Here is a 16,178-nt window from a genome sequence, read left to right on the forward strand (position 1 = left end):
GTGGTTGGGGAATTGTGAACGTTTTATGATGAACGGTTTCTGCTCCATCGGGTTCCTGCGTGAGATGTTACATTATTAGTTTAACATTAACACTCGTGTGAAAATAGTGAATGCATATTAAATTGATTATGGAATCCATTCATAATAGTGTATTTAAGTGTGAAATAAAACCTTCATATGCCATTTAATATCACACAGTGTTTACTTATATATGTTGTAAGAAGTAACATTTGTATACATACACCATATTTCTCCTCAAAAACAGGCGTGGCCATATAAAAACCCTCTTACTCATCTGTACCTTCTTTTCCTTTTAAAGTAGTAAACAATGTTGTATTATGAATGTGGCAATAAGTAAATTTCATTTAGATGCAGCTGGATGATGTTATATATCTCTTTATGTAAATGATTCACACAGGTGGGTCCATTTCCTTCATTTCAGGGGTATCCCCAACCTGTTAAGTTGGGTTCCTTGCATTTGGCAAAGGTTATTTGTGCAAAGTTAGGCTCATTTGTATGTAAATACCCTAGTCATTGGAGTTGAAAAACTTTATTTGAGTAAAATAATGTCAGCTTGCCGTTTGTAAGTTACTCCATGATATATGTAAACCCATTCTAGTTTGGTACATATTCAGAGGCGTTCAATAAGTTTTGCAACTTCAATATATGACCAAGTCGCCGAATATCTTTTGCACTTTTATTTTTCAATATAATCTCCATTCACCTCAATACACTTATTCCATTTGTCGTTCAAGCTTTTAATAACACTTGCAAAGAAATCCGCAGATTGGCCCCCTAACCACGCTTCTGTGGCAGCCTTAATTGTCCTCGTCATCCTGGAAGACATTCGTCACCACTCGCCCCTTTCCGTAACCTGCAAGAAGACTCGTCCTCCTATCGATGAATGTTATGTGCGAAAATACGACAAACCAATCAGAATGCGCGTATGATTTCAAGTTCTTTGTCAAAGAATCCTCAGGAATAATTTTTGATTTTACATATGTTACAAATATACCCACGACACAGTTAAATGTGTTCAATCATACTGTATAATTCCGCATGTCCCGATGTGCTTTAAACTGCATCTAAAACATAATATAATATATGGGGAAATATATACGAACTTTTACGCAACGAGTTGACAATTGTTTTAGGTATGCCCGTTTGCGCTAAGACGGAACCCGGTCGCAAAAATGGCCACGAGAGGGGCACGAGTCGCTAATCGGCTTGTCCCGGAATAACACGAGTTGGTCACGAATGCCTGGAAGAGTGGCACGGGTGGCCCAGTCGTCTAAGGCGCCTCGATTCGCTGTGCAGAGTTGCGTCCCTTGGGCACGCCAGAAACCTATGATTGTGGGTTCGAATCCCAGTTCGTCCCGATTATGTTTCTAGGTTTGTCAGCACCAGACCCGTACTCGTGGGTTTCACCGAAGTGGTAAACGTCTGAGACCAGCATCACTTCGGGCTGACACGCCGCGATATAACTGGAATACTGTTAAAAGCGGCGTTTAACCCAACTCAATCACTCTTAGTGTAATATATTATCAGTGTACGAGTACGATAGTGGAGGAGTGAGATGGTTGAGGAATATTGAAACAGTATGAGAGAGATGACGAGAGGATGAGCGAGTTGTGCGGGCAGTATGGGTATCGCAAGTGCATTAAAGATGAATATTCGGGAAATTATTCGAATTTTATTTGATTGTTACGTCTATAAATCTGTGACAACTGGGGGTATGGTAGAAAAGATACTCACGTACTGTGGAGTAAATACATTAGTTGAATACAAATACTGTCTGCCGTTGTCAGTTGATGGACAACCATTGTGTGACATCAATATTGCCAGGATATGCTCAATTGTAACAGGTTGGTGAGCCATAACCATGCCATGGACACCCTCCATTTCAGGTTCAGACCGTGGCATCTTCCGGACGACCAGACCTGCTGCACTGTCTATGCCTTGTTAAACATCAACAGCCAATTTCTGAACAGTTGAATATGAAGGGATGTCATCCCAAAGTCTGCTTCTCATGTCTTCATTTATATCATTTGGCGACATGCCCTTCATATACAGGTCATGATATATACAGGTCCCCAGTTAGGTGGTCTAGCTTTGGTTATTAGTGGTCTATAGCCATGTTTTAATTGATAAGACTTAATCTATGTATAGATATATGGTTTTTAAAAATTAAGATCTTGTTTTGTTTTATTATATATCTTACTATTTTACTGTCCTTTGTCGACAGATATTTTAAATCGTATACCTTGATCCCATCGTTATATGGCTGAAATATTGCCGATGCGCTGTAAAATTTAACTCACTCACTCACTCACTCACTCACTCACTCACTCACTGATATACAGGTACTTTTCTCAGTTTCTTTCAACTCTGACAACATATGTAGTTGACTTCTCGAAAACCAGATGCAGGTATAGCTCTGTAGCTTGGTTTTATGTCTTCCTAGAGATGTTATGAAATCTCACATGAAAGAAAGCAATATCAATTTACCTTGGTACATTACACTGTTAATACGTGCCCATTTCTATGGGTAACTTGAAAAGTTCTGAAAGTAACTTGAAGGGAAATAATTCTAAAACGTTTGGATAGGTTATTCATGTCATCGGCAAGAGTTGTCCTTTCCTGTGTAACTTTTAAAGCGAGCTACACGTGGGTAACATTCACAGGCCACATCGGCGCGTAACAGGGGCAGCATGACAAATAAAAAGAAAGGGGGGGGGGGGGGGGGGTCTGTGAGGACAAGGAGGGCAGGACAGAAACAGGCGAGGCTTGACAGTAAATGGGGACCGCAAACAACTTAGGAGGTCGCCGCTGCAGACATCCAGTGCCAGCCGTCCGCTCCTGTCCAAGATTGCGTCAAATCGGGTGAGGGGATTCGTAACATAACTTCAATTACCCCTCCTGAAACCCTACGTATGTCTCACCCTCAGTTAGGCCCATCTCACAACCCTCAGAACGTTCCTATATCTTTCGAAAGCATGGTAGGTACCAGTCGCTCTTCCGTCCCGGGCTCGTCAAACGACACGTCCAATGCAGCACATGTATGTTACACTCCCCCGTCCATGGCGACATCCACACAGCAAACTGTCTCCGATATCAGCCAAATGTGTATTCCACTAGCTGGGGATGATTTGGGGGATATTGTCCCATTAAAGAAAAGATTTGGAATCATGAGTATGTGGATTTAGCCATAATGTTCAAAACAACTGAGGGGTCATCATATTCTGATAGAGGTTTAGTAGGTGAAATGGGCCTAAATAACAGAGGCATTCTGGAGATAGTTAATCTTGGACTGCTGGCGATTTACTATGTCGAAGAGGGGACATCAGCCTTCTTGGTTTTCACCAGCATTTATATTGGGAAATGTCCTGCTAGAGCTCAACAGTTGTTGAAGTACATGGATATCATTCGCACAGCATATCACTGGCTAAAGGGGGGTGGCTGGAAACACCATGATCAGCAGTTTAGACTGCGTCTGTCGCGTTACCCACTGACACCTTGGTCTAAAATTAACCAGGAAATTATGGTTGTTTTTCACGACCCCACAATCGTACAACCCAGGCATGCCATATGAGCGGCATTCAGCTTAAAAACCAAGATCTTCTGCCATGTTGCACACACCGGCATTTGGCACACGTCAAACCGGTACATGCTTTGACTTCAATCGTACACAGCAGGTCGGGGATAACCACCAATTGGCGTATTATAAGCCGATCGACGTTTTTGGAGACATTTACAGTGCAGGCCATGCAATGACTAATTTCCGACTGTGCGCTAGAGCGACAATTGAAAGTGGCCAAATTCCCCGCTTGCGACAAAAATGTCAATTTACTCAATAAAACTAGAATTTGACCACACATGGCACACAAATACAACCCCCGTCAACTTACTTGCACACATATCGGGCTCAACGACAATGTTATACTACTGTTTGCTCAGTTTTATGCACAAACACCGCTTAGTCGTACATCTGCAATGCCGTGTTGCTCTGCACCGGAAGCAGTATTATACGATAAAACGAGATGTTGACTGGGAAATGAATGCACAAGTCCAAACAAACAATTTTTATGGAGGCCCAGTGTCTGGTCATAATTGAATAAATCCGAATTACAAAATTAAATGCAAAATCAAACCGTAAAACAAATAAAAATTGAGGGAAAATTGTCATGGCAACAGTGTACACGAATAACACATGTTGTCTACCATTGGTACATATATAGAACGAGCAATCTGAGTGGTTAATATTCGTTCGTAAAGGTGTATTTAAAGCCATGTCATGATAGTGTGTTTGACATCAAATTCCTGCACAGGAAAGGGTATGGGGGAACATTATCTTTGTAAATATTGACATTGGTCATTGTGATATATTGTATTTGGAACTGTGATAACCTGAACACTTCATATTATCTGTGATTGAAACCACCATCAAACTGTGATCAACTCCACATCTGTGATAGAGATTCTGTGAATACTGACTGTGATATTTCTCATATACATTGTGATATAACATTTGTGATCTCCAGTAGATATATGTAGATAAATATTACGCCATATTGAAGGTAGAATGGAATGTGGGTGTACACAACATGACAATTTCGTCGGAGAAAAAACTTTAAAGTTTACAAACTGAAATGGCGCAAAATCCGGCAACCTGTGATGAAAAAATGGGTGGCTGTCAAGCACAAACAATCATTTGTGCACTGAATGTGAAAACAATGTTGAAGTGAACCATCTGCCAAATGAAAATGATAACACCTTTCCCACAGCTGTCAATGTTGCACCTTGTATTGAATCCGGTGTCTACACCAGTGACGATTTGCGGTTAATTGCTATCGCACTTGGTAACACTCAACAGCAACAATTGTACCGTGACAGCCATATTGTGTCATCCCAGTACAGGGAACCAGATAACCTGAGCAAGTATGATGCCAAGGAATGGTTGACACATCAGAACCCTGTTGTTGTTGCTCTGTTACAATCACTGACGAATGTTAATAGTGATAGTTCTGCCACAAAACATGCATATTTGGCTCGTGCCTATGAACACTTATATGGTGCAAGGAACAGTAATGTAATTTGCCCTCTATCGTTTGCCATGAACCTGTTACTATACTATGTGACAGGCAGTAAAGTGGCTTGCAATCTGTCGTCCAAGACGAGTCCATCTGGCTCTTACCAAAGCATACTCAAGTGAATCAACGAACAAGCTGCCATGCCTGTAAAATGTCCCACAGCAGGAGATATTATTCCATTTTTTTGACAAAAATCAGGTGCTGGCGAGGAATTTGCGAGTGAGATACGACGCCAAAGCCATGGTGAGTGTTGTAACGACATTGCTACACATTTTCCAACCTGATACTACGTTGCAGATAACACCCCATCTCAGTCCATGCAACTGGTTGACGTATGACGTCATATCTCTGCAGAACACACTACCCTCTTTTATATCTTCGTCTATGGATGTCTTTCGTCATCATCGAACAAAAGTACTAACTGTAATGTTGGACAAATTCCTTGCAGAACAAGGTGCAGATGGCGTGAGTGACACTTTTGATTGTGCCGTGCTGCCTGATCCACCCACAGCTATGGATGACACCCATTACACTGTGAGTCGGGATGACGATACATCAAAGATCAGAATCGTGAGATCAGATAGGACACCAAACAAGTATGACATTGTTGAGGCTGGTGAACTGTTCCATCCAGATCTTGTTGTTGGTGAGCCCGTTATTATAAATCCATGTTCATATATGTCAATAGAGGTTGTGCTCCACAGGATTTTGGAAGATGTTGGTGTGGGATTATCTAGATCATGGTGTGTGATTGGATGTGATGGCCTTCCTACCTTGCTTAGCGTGTGATAAAAAATCATTACACATGTTCCATCTGTAATGCCACCGATATTCATGGCGTGCCTGACTTACAGAAGCATCTGGATGATGACCATAACCTACCATGTCACAATCCACAGGAACACCGGACGTTCGGAAATATCTTATTGCTCCCAGGACCCGGACAAATGGAAATCAACATGGCAAAGGCAAGTTTTAAGTTATTGTGGGATGTAATCCTTAAAGATCTTGCCATCATGCTGGGTTTCAGGACAATTCGAGCCCAAGACGCGTGCCGACATGCAACGGACCATCATAAGGCTTGGCAGATGCTGGAATATTTCTGTGGGGGACAGGAGCTGAACTTCTCGTTCCATTCATCAGAGAGTGTAAGGAACATGGCAGGCAGGCAGGCAGGCAAGTGTGGCTCTTTTACTTTCATGGCTATCATGTGCAAAGAACAGGAACTACCTTTTCATGGCCGATGGCACTGTTTCTATTCCGGTGTGGCATGAGAAGAGGAAATGAGAAATTGATTACAGAATTCTATGCACGTTTCTCAGATCTGTTCTATGGCCTACACATGACACAGTACCAAGAACTCACTCTTCGGGAACATCATGTGAGGGATTCTAGTCCACAAGAGATGAAGGACTTCATAGAATCACATATTTCTTTGTCGGTGTCAGGGAAGGATTTCAGAGGTGAAGGGGGAGATTTTGTTTTAGAGGCCCAAAACAGACGCATACAGATGTGGATGCCTCTGGAACTTCCTACAGAACAGCACTGGCAGAGAATATGCGGCAACATAGACACCTTAGACCAGGTATTAACCTTTTTTTAAACACAAAATCGATAATATGCCACTTTTGAAAAACCTATATTCATACTGTCAAAACAGTAAAACGCACAAACCAAGGGAGTGGATAAACCCTAAAAGTTTAACTGAATATGAAATATTTGCCAGCATTAAAATTGACTGTAAAATTAATGAAATGAAACGTTTGTAATGTATCATGCCAAACTACGCACACCTTTCATTTGTGTTCATTTAGTTGGTACACACACTGCAATATGTGTTTTTAAAGTTTGTCTGAATATGTAAATGCTGTCCTGAAAACAGTAGAAATACATTTATACAGCCACAGTAGAAATGTTCATATACTTGCCTCTTTTAAGATACAACGTAAGGGGGAATAACTGGTGTTTAAGGAACAATACTTATACAGCTGCGTGGTGTTGCTGTGGTGAGGTTCACCTTACTGCTGTTTAATTGGCATTGTAACATAAAAGTAGGTATGTTCTCTGATCTGATTGGTTAAAAAGTGTTGTCGAATGAGCATAACATCGCTGAATCTTTTGGGTCTCATCACCGTGTATGTATACATTAATTAATGGAACTATTTTTGAAGTCATCAACATGGAGGAACAGATGGAAATTTACCCTGACTTCCACATCGGAGATTTCGATGAAATATTGAGTGATTGGGACGACGAGACATTTTCTGAGATAATTCCAGAATTTGAAGGTTAATGAAATTTAACTATTTTCATTAATTACCCAATAATAATCATAAATGATGTAATTTTCTTTGGCTTGGCCAAAGGGAAAAGAAAAGAAAATCATTCTTTAACAGAGTAAAAACATTTATTGCAACTCTATAATAGTTATGACTTTCATACACCCACCTAATTTTGTTATTATTATTACTCACAACAACTGTTGAAGCTGAAAACCGTTCTGAGGTGGCCCCTGAACTAGGAAATACAGCCAGCGTTTCCGTAGAGCCAAAAGTTAAAGTGTCTAGTGACCGCTTCGCGTCCCTTGATGCAAATGCAGTACAGGACATCGTGGATGGGAACCTCACCAAATCTACTTGGCGTAATACCTCCGGGGGAGTTAAAATATTTCGACGTAAGCCATTGAAACATAAAAGAATACATAAACACATGCCTAAAATTCCTACGCAGATTCGATCAACATCAGCGAGAGTTACCTCCCTTACACCATTGCCATGATAGCAATGTAAGGCATGACCTATGTGTCATCGCAAAAATTGGCAATAATATAACGAGATTGACCAAAATCTTAATGTAAATTAAATATTTCGTTTTGTGAGATTTGTGATATGTTATGCAAAATGGATATACGGAAATTTCATTTAAACACGACGCCGTAATAGGACTAATAACAAATTACTCCCACTTACTGTCACATTTGTACCCTGAACAAGGCAATCTTTTTCACTTCCAGAATGGCTTGGTTTCCGAGGTTTTGAACCCAAGTTCGAAGAGCTTCCTGCTTCTCAACTGAATGAGAGACTGAGGTTCTTTTATGCCGAAGTCAGAAATGCTGAGGGAGATCTTTACTCAAAATCGAGTTTTGTTGGGTTGCGTGCTGCCATACACAGGCACATCAGGGGACCGCCATTTGAGCGCAGCATAAACATTATCTAAGACCGGGAATTTCACACTGCAAACAATGTTTTTCTGTCCATGATAAAAAAACTCAAGCGCGATGGCCTTGACCAGACAACACATGCTGCTATCCCCGAGAATGATTTAAAAAATTTTTGTGAAAGTTTGGATACGGAAACTCTTTCCGGCTTGCTTCGTAAAGTCTGGTTCGACCTTACACTCGGTTTCGCTACGTGGTAAAGAAAACCAAAGGGAATTAACTGAATCTTCCTTTCGTGTATCCACCGATGAACAGGTGTTTGAGTTCATTGAATTGACACACTCCGAAGTCACCAAAAATCACAGGGGTGATCTCAAAGACTCAAATGGGCCCAACAAACGCATTTATGCAACATCGGACCAATTCTTTCCTGTACTTTCATTAAAAAAATACATGTCTCTCCTCAATCCCAACAATGGTGCTTTTTACCAGGTTCCCAAGAGACGAGTCCACGTCGACGACACCGAATGGTACACCACGAGGCCAGTTGGTGTAAATGTCATTGGCAACATGATGAAAGACATTTCTACCAACGCTGGTCTCAAAGTGTATACAAACCATTTTCTTCGGGCAACTGCTGTTACTTTGCTGTCAAACGCAGGCATTGAAAATCGCGAGATTTGCAAAATTACCGGCCACAAAACCGATGAATCGTTGAAGTCGTATTCCATTGACTCGAGCTCGGCTCAAAAACGACATTATTCGAACATTCTTCAGGGACAGCAGCAGCTCGCTAACGAACGTAATTTGGTACCTGTCCAAGATACAAATATCCTGCCACTGTCCACTGCTCCCGTGAATAACTTCCAGGTTAATTCTTCTGCTAATTCCCATGGTCTCTTTCACATATGTAATTCCACTGTGACAGTAAACAACTTTTTCCATCCCAGCTAAGCTGCATATCTAAAATCTCGCACATGTTTGACCTCTTTTGTCACTACCTCAGCGAGTTGACACTTTCTTGTATAGGGGCCAAACAGTAAGTACGGCTTTTCTAATTTTGATTATTTGTATTTTATAGATACGCATAACTACAAATTACAAGTAAGATGAGGAACTGTGATAAAGAATTGAATTTGTGATATTTCCTGTTGTTTGTTTATTTTCTGAGAAATGGGCTTGAACATGTGGCCACCCCTTTCGTAAAATGAACCATCATTATTGGAGTACCTCGAAACCGTTGATCGGTTTCGCGGCACCCCATATCATGCATCCTTTCGAAGGTGAGCACGAGGAGACGTATTGCTAACGACAGTTTTGTTGTGTCATGCGCTCAGTAAATTAGTTCCTCCTAAATATCGATTTAATTAACGTTCATGTTACAATGTCGATAAATATTTCGTTTTGTAAGATTTGCGTTATGTTATGCTGAATGGATGTACGGAAATTTCATTTGAACACGACGTATTTATCTCCTAATTGAATAATGAACTCCGTATTTCCCGACACTCGGTTTTCAGTTTGTGACCACTTTGAAATGGTTTTCAAGAGTTGTATTCACGTCTGAATAATGGCCCTTCTTGAGTAAAACATACTGCTATGCAAATGTATTACAATAATGTTAACAATAAGAACAGTTTGATAGGAATTTTATTACATTGTTGTATGTCTGTGCTTATCACAGTGGAAAGGTATTTTTCTCTTTATGCTGAGGTGTTTTTTTGAAACTCTGTAAACTTGACAGAGGAAATGCACCCAATAATCACAATTTGGGACATCACGTCCTCCCAATGGTCCCTTTTCTGTGTCGCCATCACCATCTCTTTCAATATGGCAAATGGCACATTTATTAGCACTAGATTGTCGAAACATTGAAACTGTGGTTTGTACATCAACAGTTGTAGTACTTTTCATGTTAGTGGGAGAAGGGAAGGGAAGGGGACGGTAACGACATCATCGCTTGTTGTTTGTGCTGGAATCCCTTGTGTTTCCATGGGTCCATGTTGTTTCATCTGAAAAAAATAATAATATGCATATCAAATGTCATATGTAACAATGACTGTTTATTGACGTAGACGGGAATTTATATATGTTCTGTTTACTGATTGATATGCTTTACTTACAAGCAATTTGTCGTACTTAGATTTAAGTTCATGTGATCCATACGACCAGTTTTGTTTGGATGGCTTGAAAATGTGTAGGTAAGCCTCCGAATGTGTCCGGCTCACTAATTCGTCCACCTGAAACATTTCAATTTGTAGTAATAAATGATTACACTTACTTTCAAACATTAGCATGACATCAATAATTTTTTTACAGATCCGATCACATCTGTCTAAGATGTCTGGAGGTGCCCCAGACGACAGCGATGATGTCTATCATCCGAATCTGGACAACGAGATCCGTCACTGGCGACTTTGTGTGCGACAGTCTGGCTATCTGGCCAAGCCTTCAAGTGCAGTTCCACACACGTCCCTCTCAGGACAGCCCCTGGACTCGGAACTATGTATGTTCGCAGGAATGTGTATTTACAATAAATCTTTGTATGTTGATGCCATTTTGTCAGGCCAGAAACTGGGATGCGTGGTGAAGCTACCACGGGTGTTCATTTTGGCAGGGGACCGTGAGAAGTCTCAAGATGTCACCAAGAGGACAAATGCCGAACTGGTTGACATGGTCACAGCTGAAATTATTCAGACTGAAGACCTCGGATCGAAGGATGTGACAGCATCTCTGCGTCAGGACTTTCACCGCAATGGCAGGACTGGCACTAAGTCTGTGCTGCTCACATTCCTACGTAATGGCAGCGACATTCTGGCAGGCCTTCTGGAGGTGATGGATGGAGACTTCAGGTAATGTATGCTTTTGCAAGGCCATTAATATTGATTTGCTTCCCTTTACATATGTAATGTTGTACATTATGTCATCATACCTTCTTCATCAGTGTTCGCTTTCTGGAGCAGAGGGTGTTGGATTTCTTTCTTGCGTCAGTCACAAATGTTGTGGGCATTGGTCCCTTGTGATGATTTTTCACCAATGTAGGTTTTTTGGCCTGTGTTTGTCGACGTTTTGTATATCTGTAGGTTTCCGGCATCTGTTAAAATGTATTTTCTATATTTACAGGTTCCTCAACTGCTTGACCTGCACGCCACTCACATGAAGTACCTTCATGATTCATTCGTCATCTGTGATATTTATTCCTCAGTGTATATGGAGTGACCGTGACACTAGCATACCCTGAGTCATCTGTGATATATTTTCGTGGCAATCTACTGTGACATAGTTCATTGTGTCGTGTGATGTGCAATAACGACCTATGGTTTTAACTTTAAACCCGCCTTTGCCGGCCCAAGCCCGGATGTGAAAGGGTTAGGGTTGGACAATACTTCCTACGTCTTGTTCATAAAAGAGTATTTATGCTTCCATTATCAGGTGCTGTTTCATACATTATTTCTTTGCAGTTCACTGTCTCATCTCACCTCTATGGTATCTTTGTCTTGTCCACCAGCCTCCTCCTGATGTTCCATGATTTCCTCTCCAGTTAGTTGAAGTCAGACACACTTACTATCATGAAATGGCTTATATACACCTTTACGAACGAGTATTAACCACTCAGATTGCTCGTTCTATTTATGTACCAATGGTAGACAACATGTGTTATTCATTTACACTGTTGCCACGACAATTTTCCGGTTTTACGGTTTGATTTTGCATTTCATTTTGTAATTCGGATTTCTTCAATTATGACCAGCCACTGGGCCTCCATAGAAATTGTTTCTTTGGACTGGTGCATTCTTTTCCCAGTCAACATCTCGTTTTATCGTTTAGTACTGCTTCCGGTGCAGAGCAACATGGCGTTGCAGATGTACAACTGAGCGGTGTATGTGCATTAAACTGAGCAAACAGAGGTATAACATTGTCGTTGAGCCTGATATGTGTGCAAGTGAGTTGACGGGGTTGTATTTGTGAGCCATGTGTAGTCAAATTCTAGTTTTATTGAGTAAATTGACATTTCTATCGCAAGCGGGAATTTGGTCACTTTCAATTATCGCTCTAGCGCACAGTCGGAAATAAGTTATTGCATGGCCTGCGGTGTAAATTTCTCACATACCTCGATCGACGTATAATACGTCGATTGGCTTATTATACGCCGATTGGCTTATTATACGCCGATTGGTGGTTATCCCCGACCTGCACAGTGCACACCTCGATTTTGCAAGTATGTTCATATTTCTACACTTAGCAGCAAGCCTCACCCAGCTATGGTTTGCCAGTCACAATTGTCACAGCAAGCAAAAAGACAAATCCCCAAACTGATTGAACTAGTAACTATCCAAGATAAAGGGACTTCTCCAATAAATTTTCAAGTGTTAAAGTCCGATTGATCAGAATATCCTAGGTATGAGGAGGCAACCTACCTGTGGCAAGGTTTTAATGCTGGATTCAGCTTAGGCTATACTGGAGTTTACACACCTTGTCCTGCGAAAAACCTAAAATCTGCTTACTAATATCCACAACTTGTTCAAAGGAAAGGGGACAAAGAGATAGGGTCCTACCATCCTGCCTAAACTTTTCTTAAAGCCCCATTGCAAGAATTGAGAATATCTCCCATAGGACTGGTTCCCCAAAAAATCCCTGGCGAGTTCAGACTTATTTATACCTACTTGCTGTTTGTGTAACTCGATATGGAGTTTTTGAAATTGTGGTAACACCTCGTAGGAGGGCTTACAATCATTGTAAACCCTCGATAGAACAAAAATTACGAACAGCCTACGAGACGCACGTGCAGATTTCGTGCCATTGCGAGACGCACATGCAGATTTCGCACCGTTGCAAAACCCACGTGCTGAGGTCACCGGTTGATTGAACCGAGTTCACGACTGCAGGCGATTTTTCATCTCCGATACAGGTTATACATTTGAGAGTTTTTATTACAGTTATTTAATTAAAAACGTTGTCTATGCGATGAGTCGTTTTATAAGTTGAACAAACCATTTCTCCTCGGGATAACCAGCGATTGTATGTCACCTCACGTCAGGGTTTACAATCGCTGGTAATCCCTCGTAGAAATGGTTTCTCCTATACTTCACCACTTATCATATCCAGAAGGTTCATCAATAAATGACAATATTGATGACAATGTTGCCTCTGTCACATACACCCGCTTTGATGATGCGATCCCCTTGGTACAGGGTTTAGGCAACAAAGCACTTTTGGCCAAGGCAGATATAAAAGTGCATTTAGGCTTTGCCCAATAAGGAAAGAAGATTTTAATTTGTTTGGTTTTCAATTTCAAGGTAGTGATTACTTTGATATGTGCCTTCCAATGGGCTGTAAAATCAGTTGTTCAGTGTTTGAAAAGTTTGCAATTGCAATGTTTGCAATGGGCCACACAACGCACACACCCAAAAGCAGAGGTTTTGCATTACCTAGATGATTTTCTTTTGCGGGGATAAGCCAATACAATACAGTGTCAACAATGTTTGGATATATTTCTCGATATTTGCCTTAGTCTTGGAGTACCAATAGCAGTGGAAAAGACCGTACTACCACACACTTGCCTTACATTTCTGGGCATAGAAATAGACACAGAGGCAATGGAAGCAAGAATCCCTGCTGACAAAATCATACAATGTCAGCAAGCAATATCAGAATTACTTAAGTAAAACAAAGTCCTACTGAAACAATTACAATCACAACTGGGTTTACCCAATTTTATTTGCAGGGCCATACCAATAGGCCGTCCTTTCTCTCGCAGGCCTAGGCTAATTGATGCGACATTAAAAAAAAAACAATCATCATATTCGCTTGACGCAAGGAGTCAAGGATTGACAAGTGTGGCAGGAATTCCTGCATCAGCACAATGGAGTCTCATTGTTTCAGGATATGGAATGGCAATCAAATACAGAGCATTACCTTTACACAGATAGCGCTGGAGGTGAGGGGAGAGGTTTCGGCCTATATTTTGGGTATCAGTGGTCCTATGGTGCTTGGCCATCTGAGTGAAGAAAAGCTGGTATTACAGAGGACATAACCTTTTTAGAGTTCTTTCCAATTCTGGTAGAAGTACAGCTGTGGGCAGATCAGCTTGTAAACAAGAAAATTATGTTTCATTCAGACAACAAATCAGTTGTGATGATTCTAAACAAATTGACATCTCAGTCCGCACGTGCCATGGTTCTAGTTAGGCCTTTTGTGCTTCACTGTTTACAGCGCAACATCTTAGTAAGGGGACTGGAAACTGAAGCTATCAGGCTACTAGAGCTTTCACAATCTGACAACAGTAAGAATGCCTATACAATTGCTTTGCATTCCTTTGCCAGGTTTAGATCAACTTAGCACATACTAGAACTATGGCCAGCCCCTATAGAACACTTACTACAATATATCTCATATTTATCTCTACACAACAGAGCTCATTCAACTGCATTACTACATATGGCAGCAATATGCTGGTATCACAAAGTAATTTGTTTTCATGTTTGATGTTTTTATTGTTTGGTTTTCATGAATGGATGTGACAATAGTTCTTGTGATAGTGCATATTGCTGAAATGGGTTTATTGAAATCACATGGAGTAACATATGGCTTCATATTAACAGTGTGGTTATGGAAAAGCATCTATAAAATGATTACCCATCCTAGAAATCACTTTTCAGTTCTCTTTATAATCATACTCAAACAAATGTAATATGAACTTCAATAATCCACCACTGCCTGATATCAGCATAGTTTTGTTAGCTTTTGCGAGCGCATCAACAATCCTGAAAATATACATTCAGCATGTTAAAAAAATAGCTACAGTTTATAGTGTCACGTTTGCCCGTTCATGAGAAACGAGATACATGTACAAACGATTTTTCCTTTGAGTACATTTGATACATACTCCTACGTTTGGTACATGTTATTATATTTTCATTTGTTTTGTCATTGCGTGAAGATGTGTCACTATACATACATGACTTCCACTCCACTGATAGCTTGGAGCTGTAAGCTCTTCGGTGTAACGTCTCCCAGGTGTGAAACATGTCGTGCAGGTTATAAGCCTCCTGCGGTCAACACAAACGGAACATGAATCTGGTCACACGGTGAGCTCACCTGGACAGCTTAGGCATGCAGCGGCTGGATATTTTCTTTGAAACCTCATCCCAAAAATCGTTCATGATTGTCACAGCTGCCATGAGGGAAGAACATGTTTATGGCATCTCAAAGTGGCATTTGAGAAGATGCAGTATCAAGCACTGTCTTCTTTACTGCCATCTTTACTGAAACGTCGCAGTGCAAGAATAAAGAAGCTTAAAGAACGTTTAAGGTGCCTCATTTACGGGCGTGTTAGTCACACTTTCTCCACCACACTTCTGTCAACATAGTAGTCTTTAAATCACGCCAAATAAGGTCCTAACAGTAACACTCTTGTCTTAAGCTTAATTTTCTTTTTATAGTGAACATTATCAAAATAACAAACAATGAATAGTAAACATCTCACGTTCAAAAGCAGCATGACAGATGATCTTGGACAGCTTCTAAATCTCTTAATCTTCACATCAGTGCTACTGAAACCATTAATGGGGATACATGAACCTAGGGAAGACTTGTTTATAGATATGTTTAATATTCACAAAGCCGAGAGGTTAAAACATTTCAACTAAATATAACCGTTGTATTAGGCTATTTCATTGCATTTCACTTTGTTGTAAAGTTCACTGTTTCGATTGATATCCTCCATTTGTGACAATGGCAGAAGGATATAAAGGTCAATATTGAATCAGTGAAATAGTATTGTCGATGTTTCAGTTCCTCATCTTCAACTTTAGGGCCTGCCGTGGTGGAGAATAAAGTTTTTTAAAGATATCTGTACCAATTGTTCAGAACTTAATTGTCTGTTGTGCTACATTCCCCAACTTAACGGGATGGGTGTTAAATGTTTTACG

General features: G+C 40.6%; 1 protein-coding gene and 1 pseudogene across 1 annotated transcript; one reads left to right on the plus strand and one right to left on the minus strand.

Annotated features, from left to right (window-relative positions):
* The first annotated feature begins 4,582 nt into the window (after nt 1-4,582).
* On the plus strand, nt 4,583-8,163 carry LOC125381111 (annotated as a pseudogene).
* Nucleotides 8,164-10,157: 1,994 nt separating this feature from the next.
* Nucleotides 10,158-11,774, minus strand: LOC125381112. Its single transcript, XM_048397331.1, has 4 exons — nt 11,727-11,774; nt 11,180-11,341; nt 10,371-10,487; nt 10,158-10,259 (listed from the first exon to the last, which is right to left on the minus strand). Exons 1-4 carry the CDS (start codon nt 11,772-11,774, stop codon nt 10,158-10,160), a joined length of 429 nt encoding a protein of 142 aa, XP_048253288.1.
* Nucleotides 11,775-16,178: the final 4,404 nt, after the last annotated feature.

The sequence above is a fragment of the Haliotis rufescens genome, unplaced genomic scaffold, assembly GCF_023055435.1.
Source record: "Haliotis rufescens isolate VD_foot unplaced genomic scaffold, xgHalRufe1.0.p SCAF_17, whole genome shotgun sequence".
Classification (NCBI taxonomy): domain Eukaryota; kingdom Metazoa; phylum Mollusca; class Gastropoda; order Lepetellida; family Haliotidae; genus Haliotis; species Haliotis rufescens.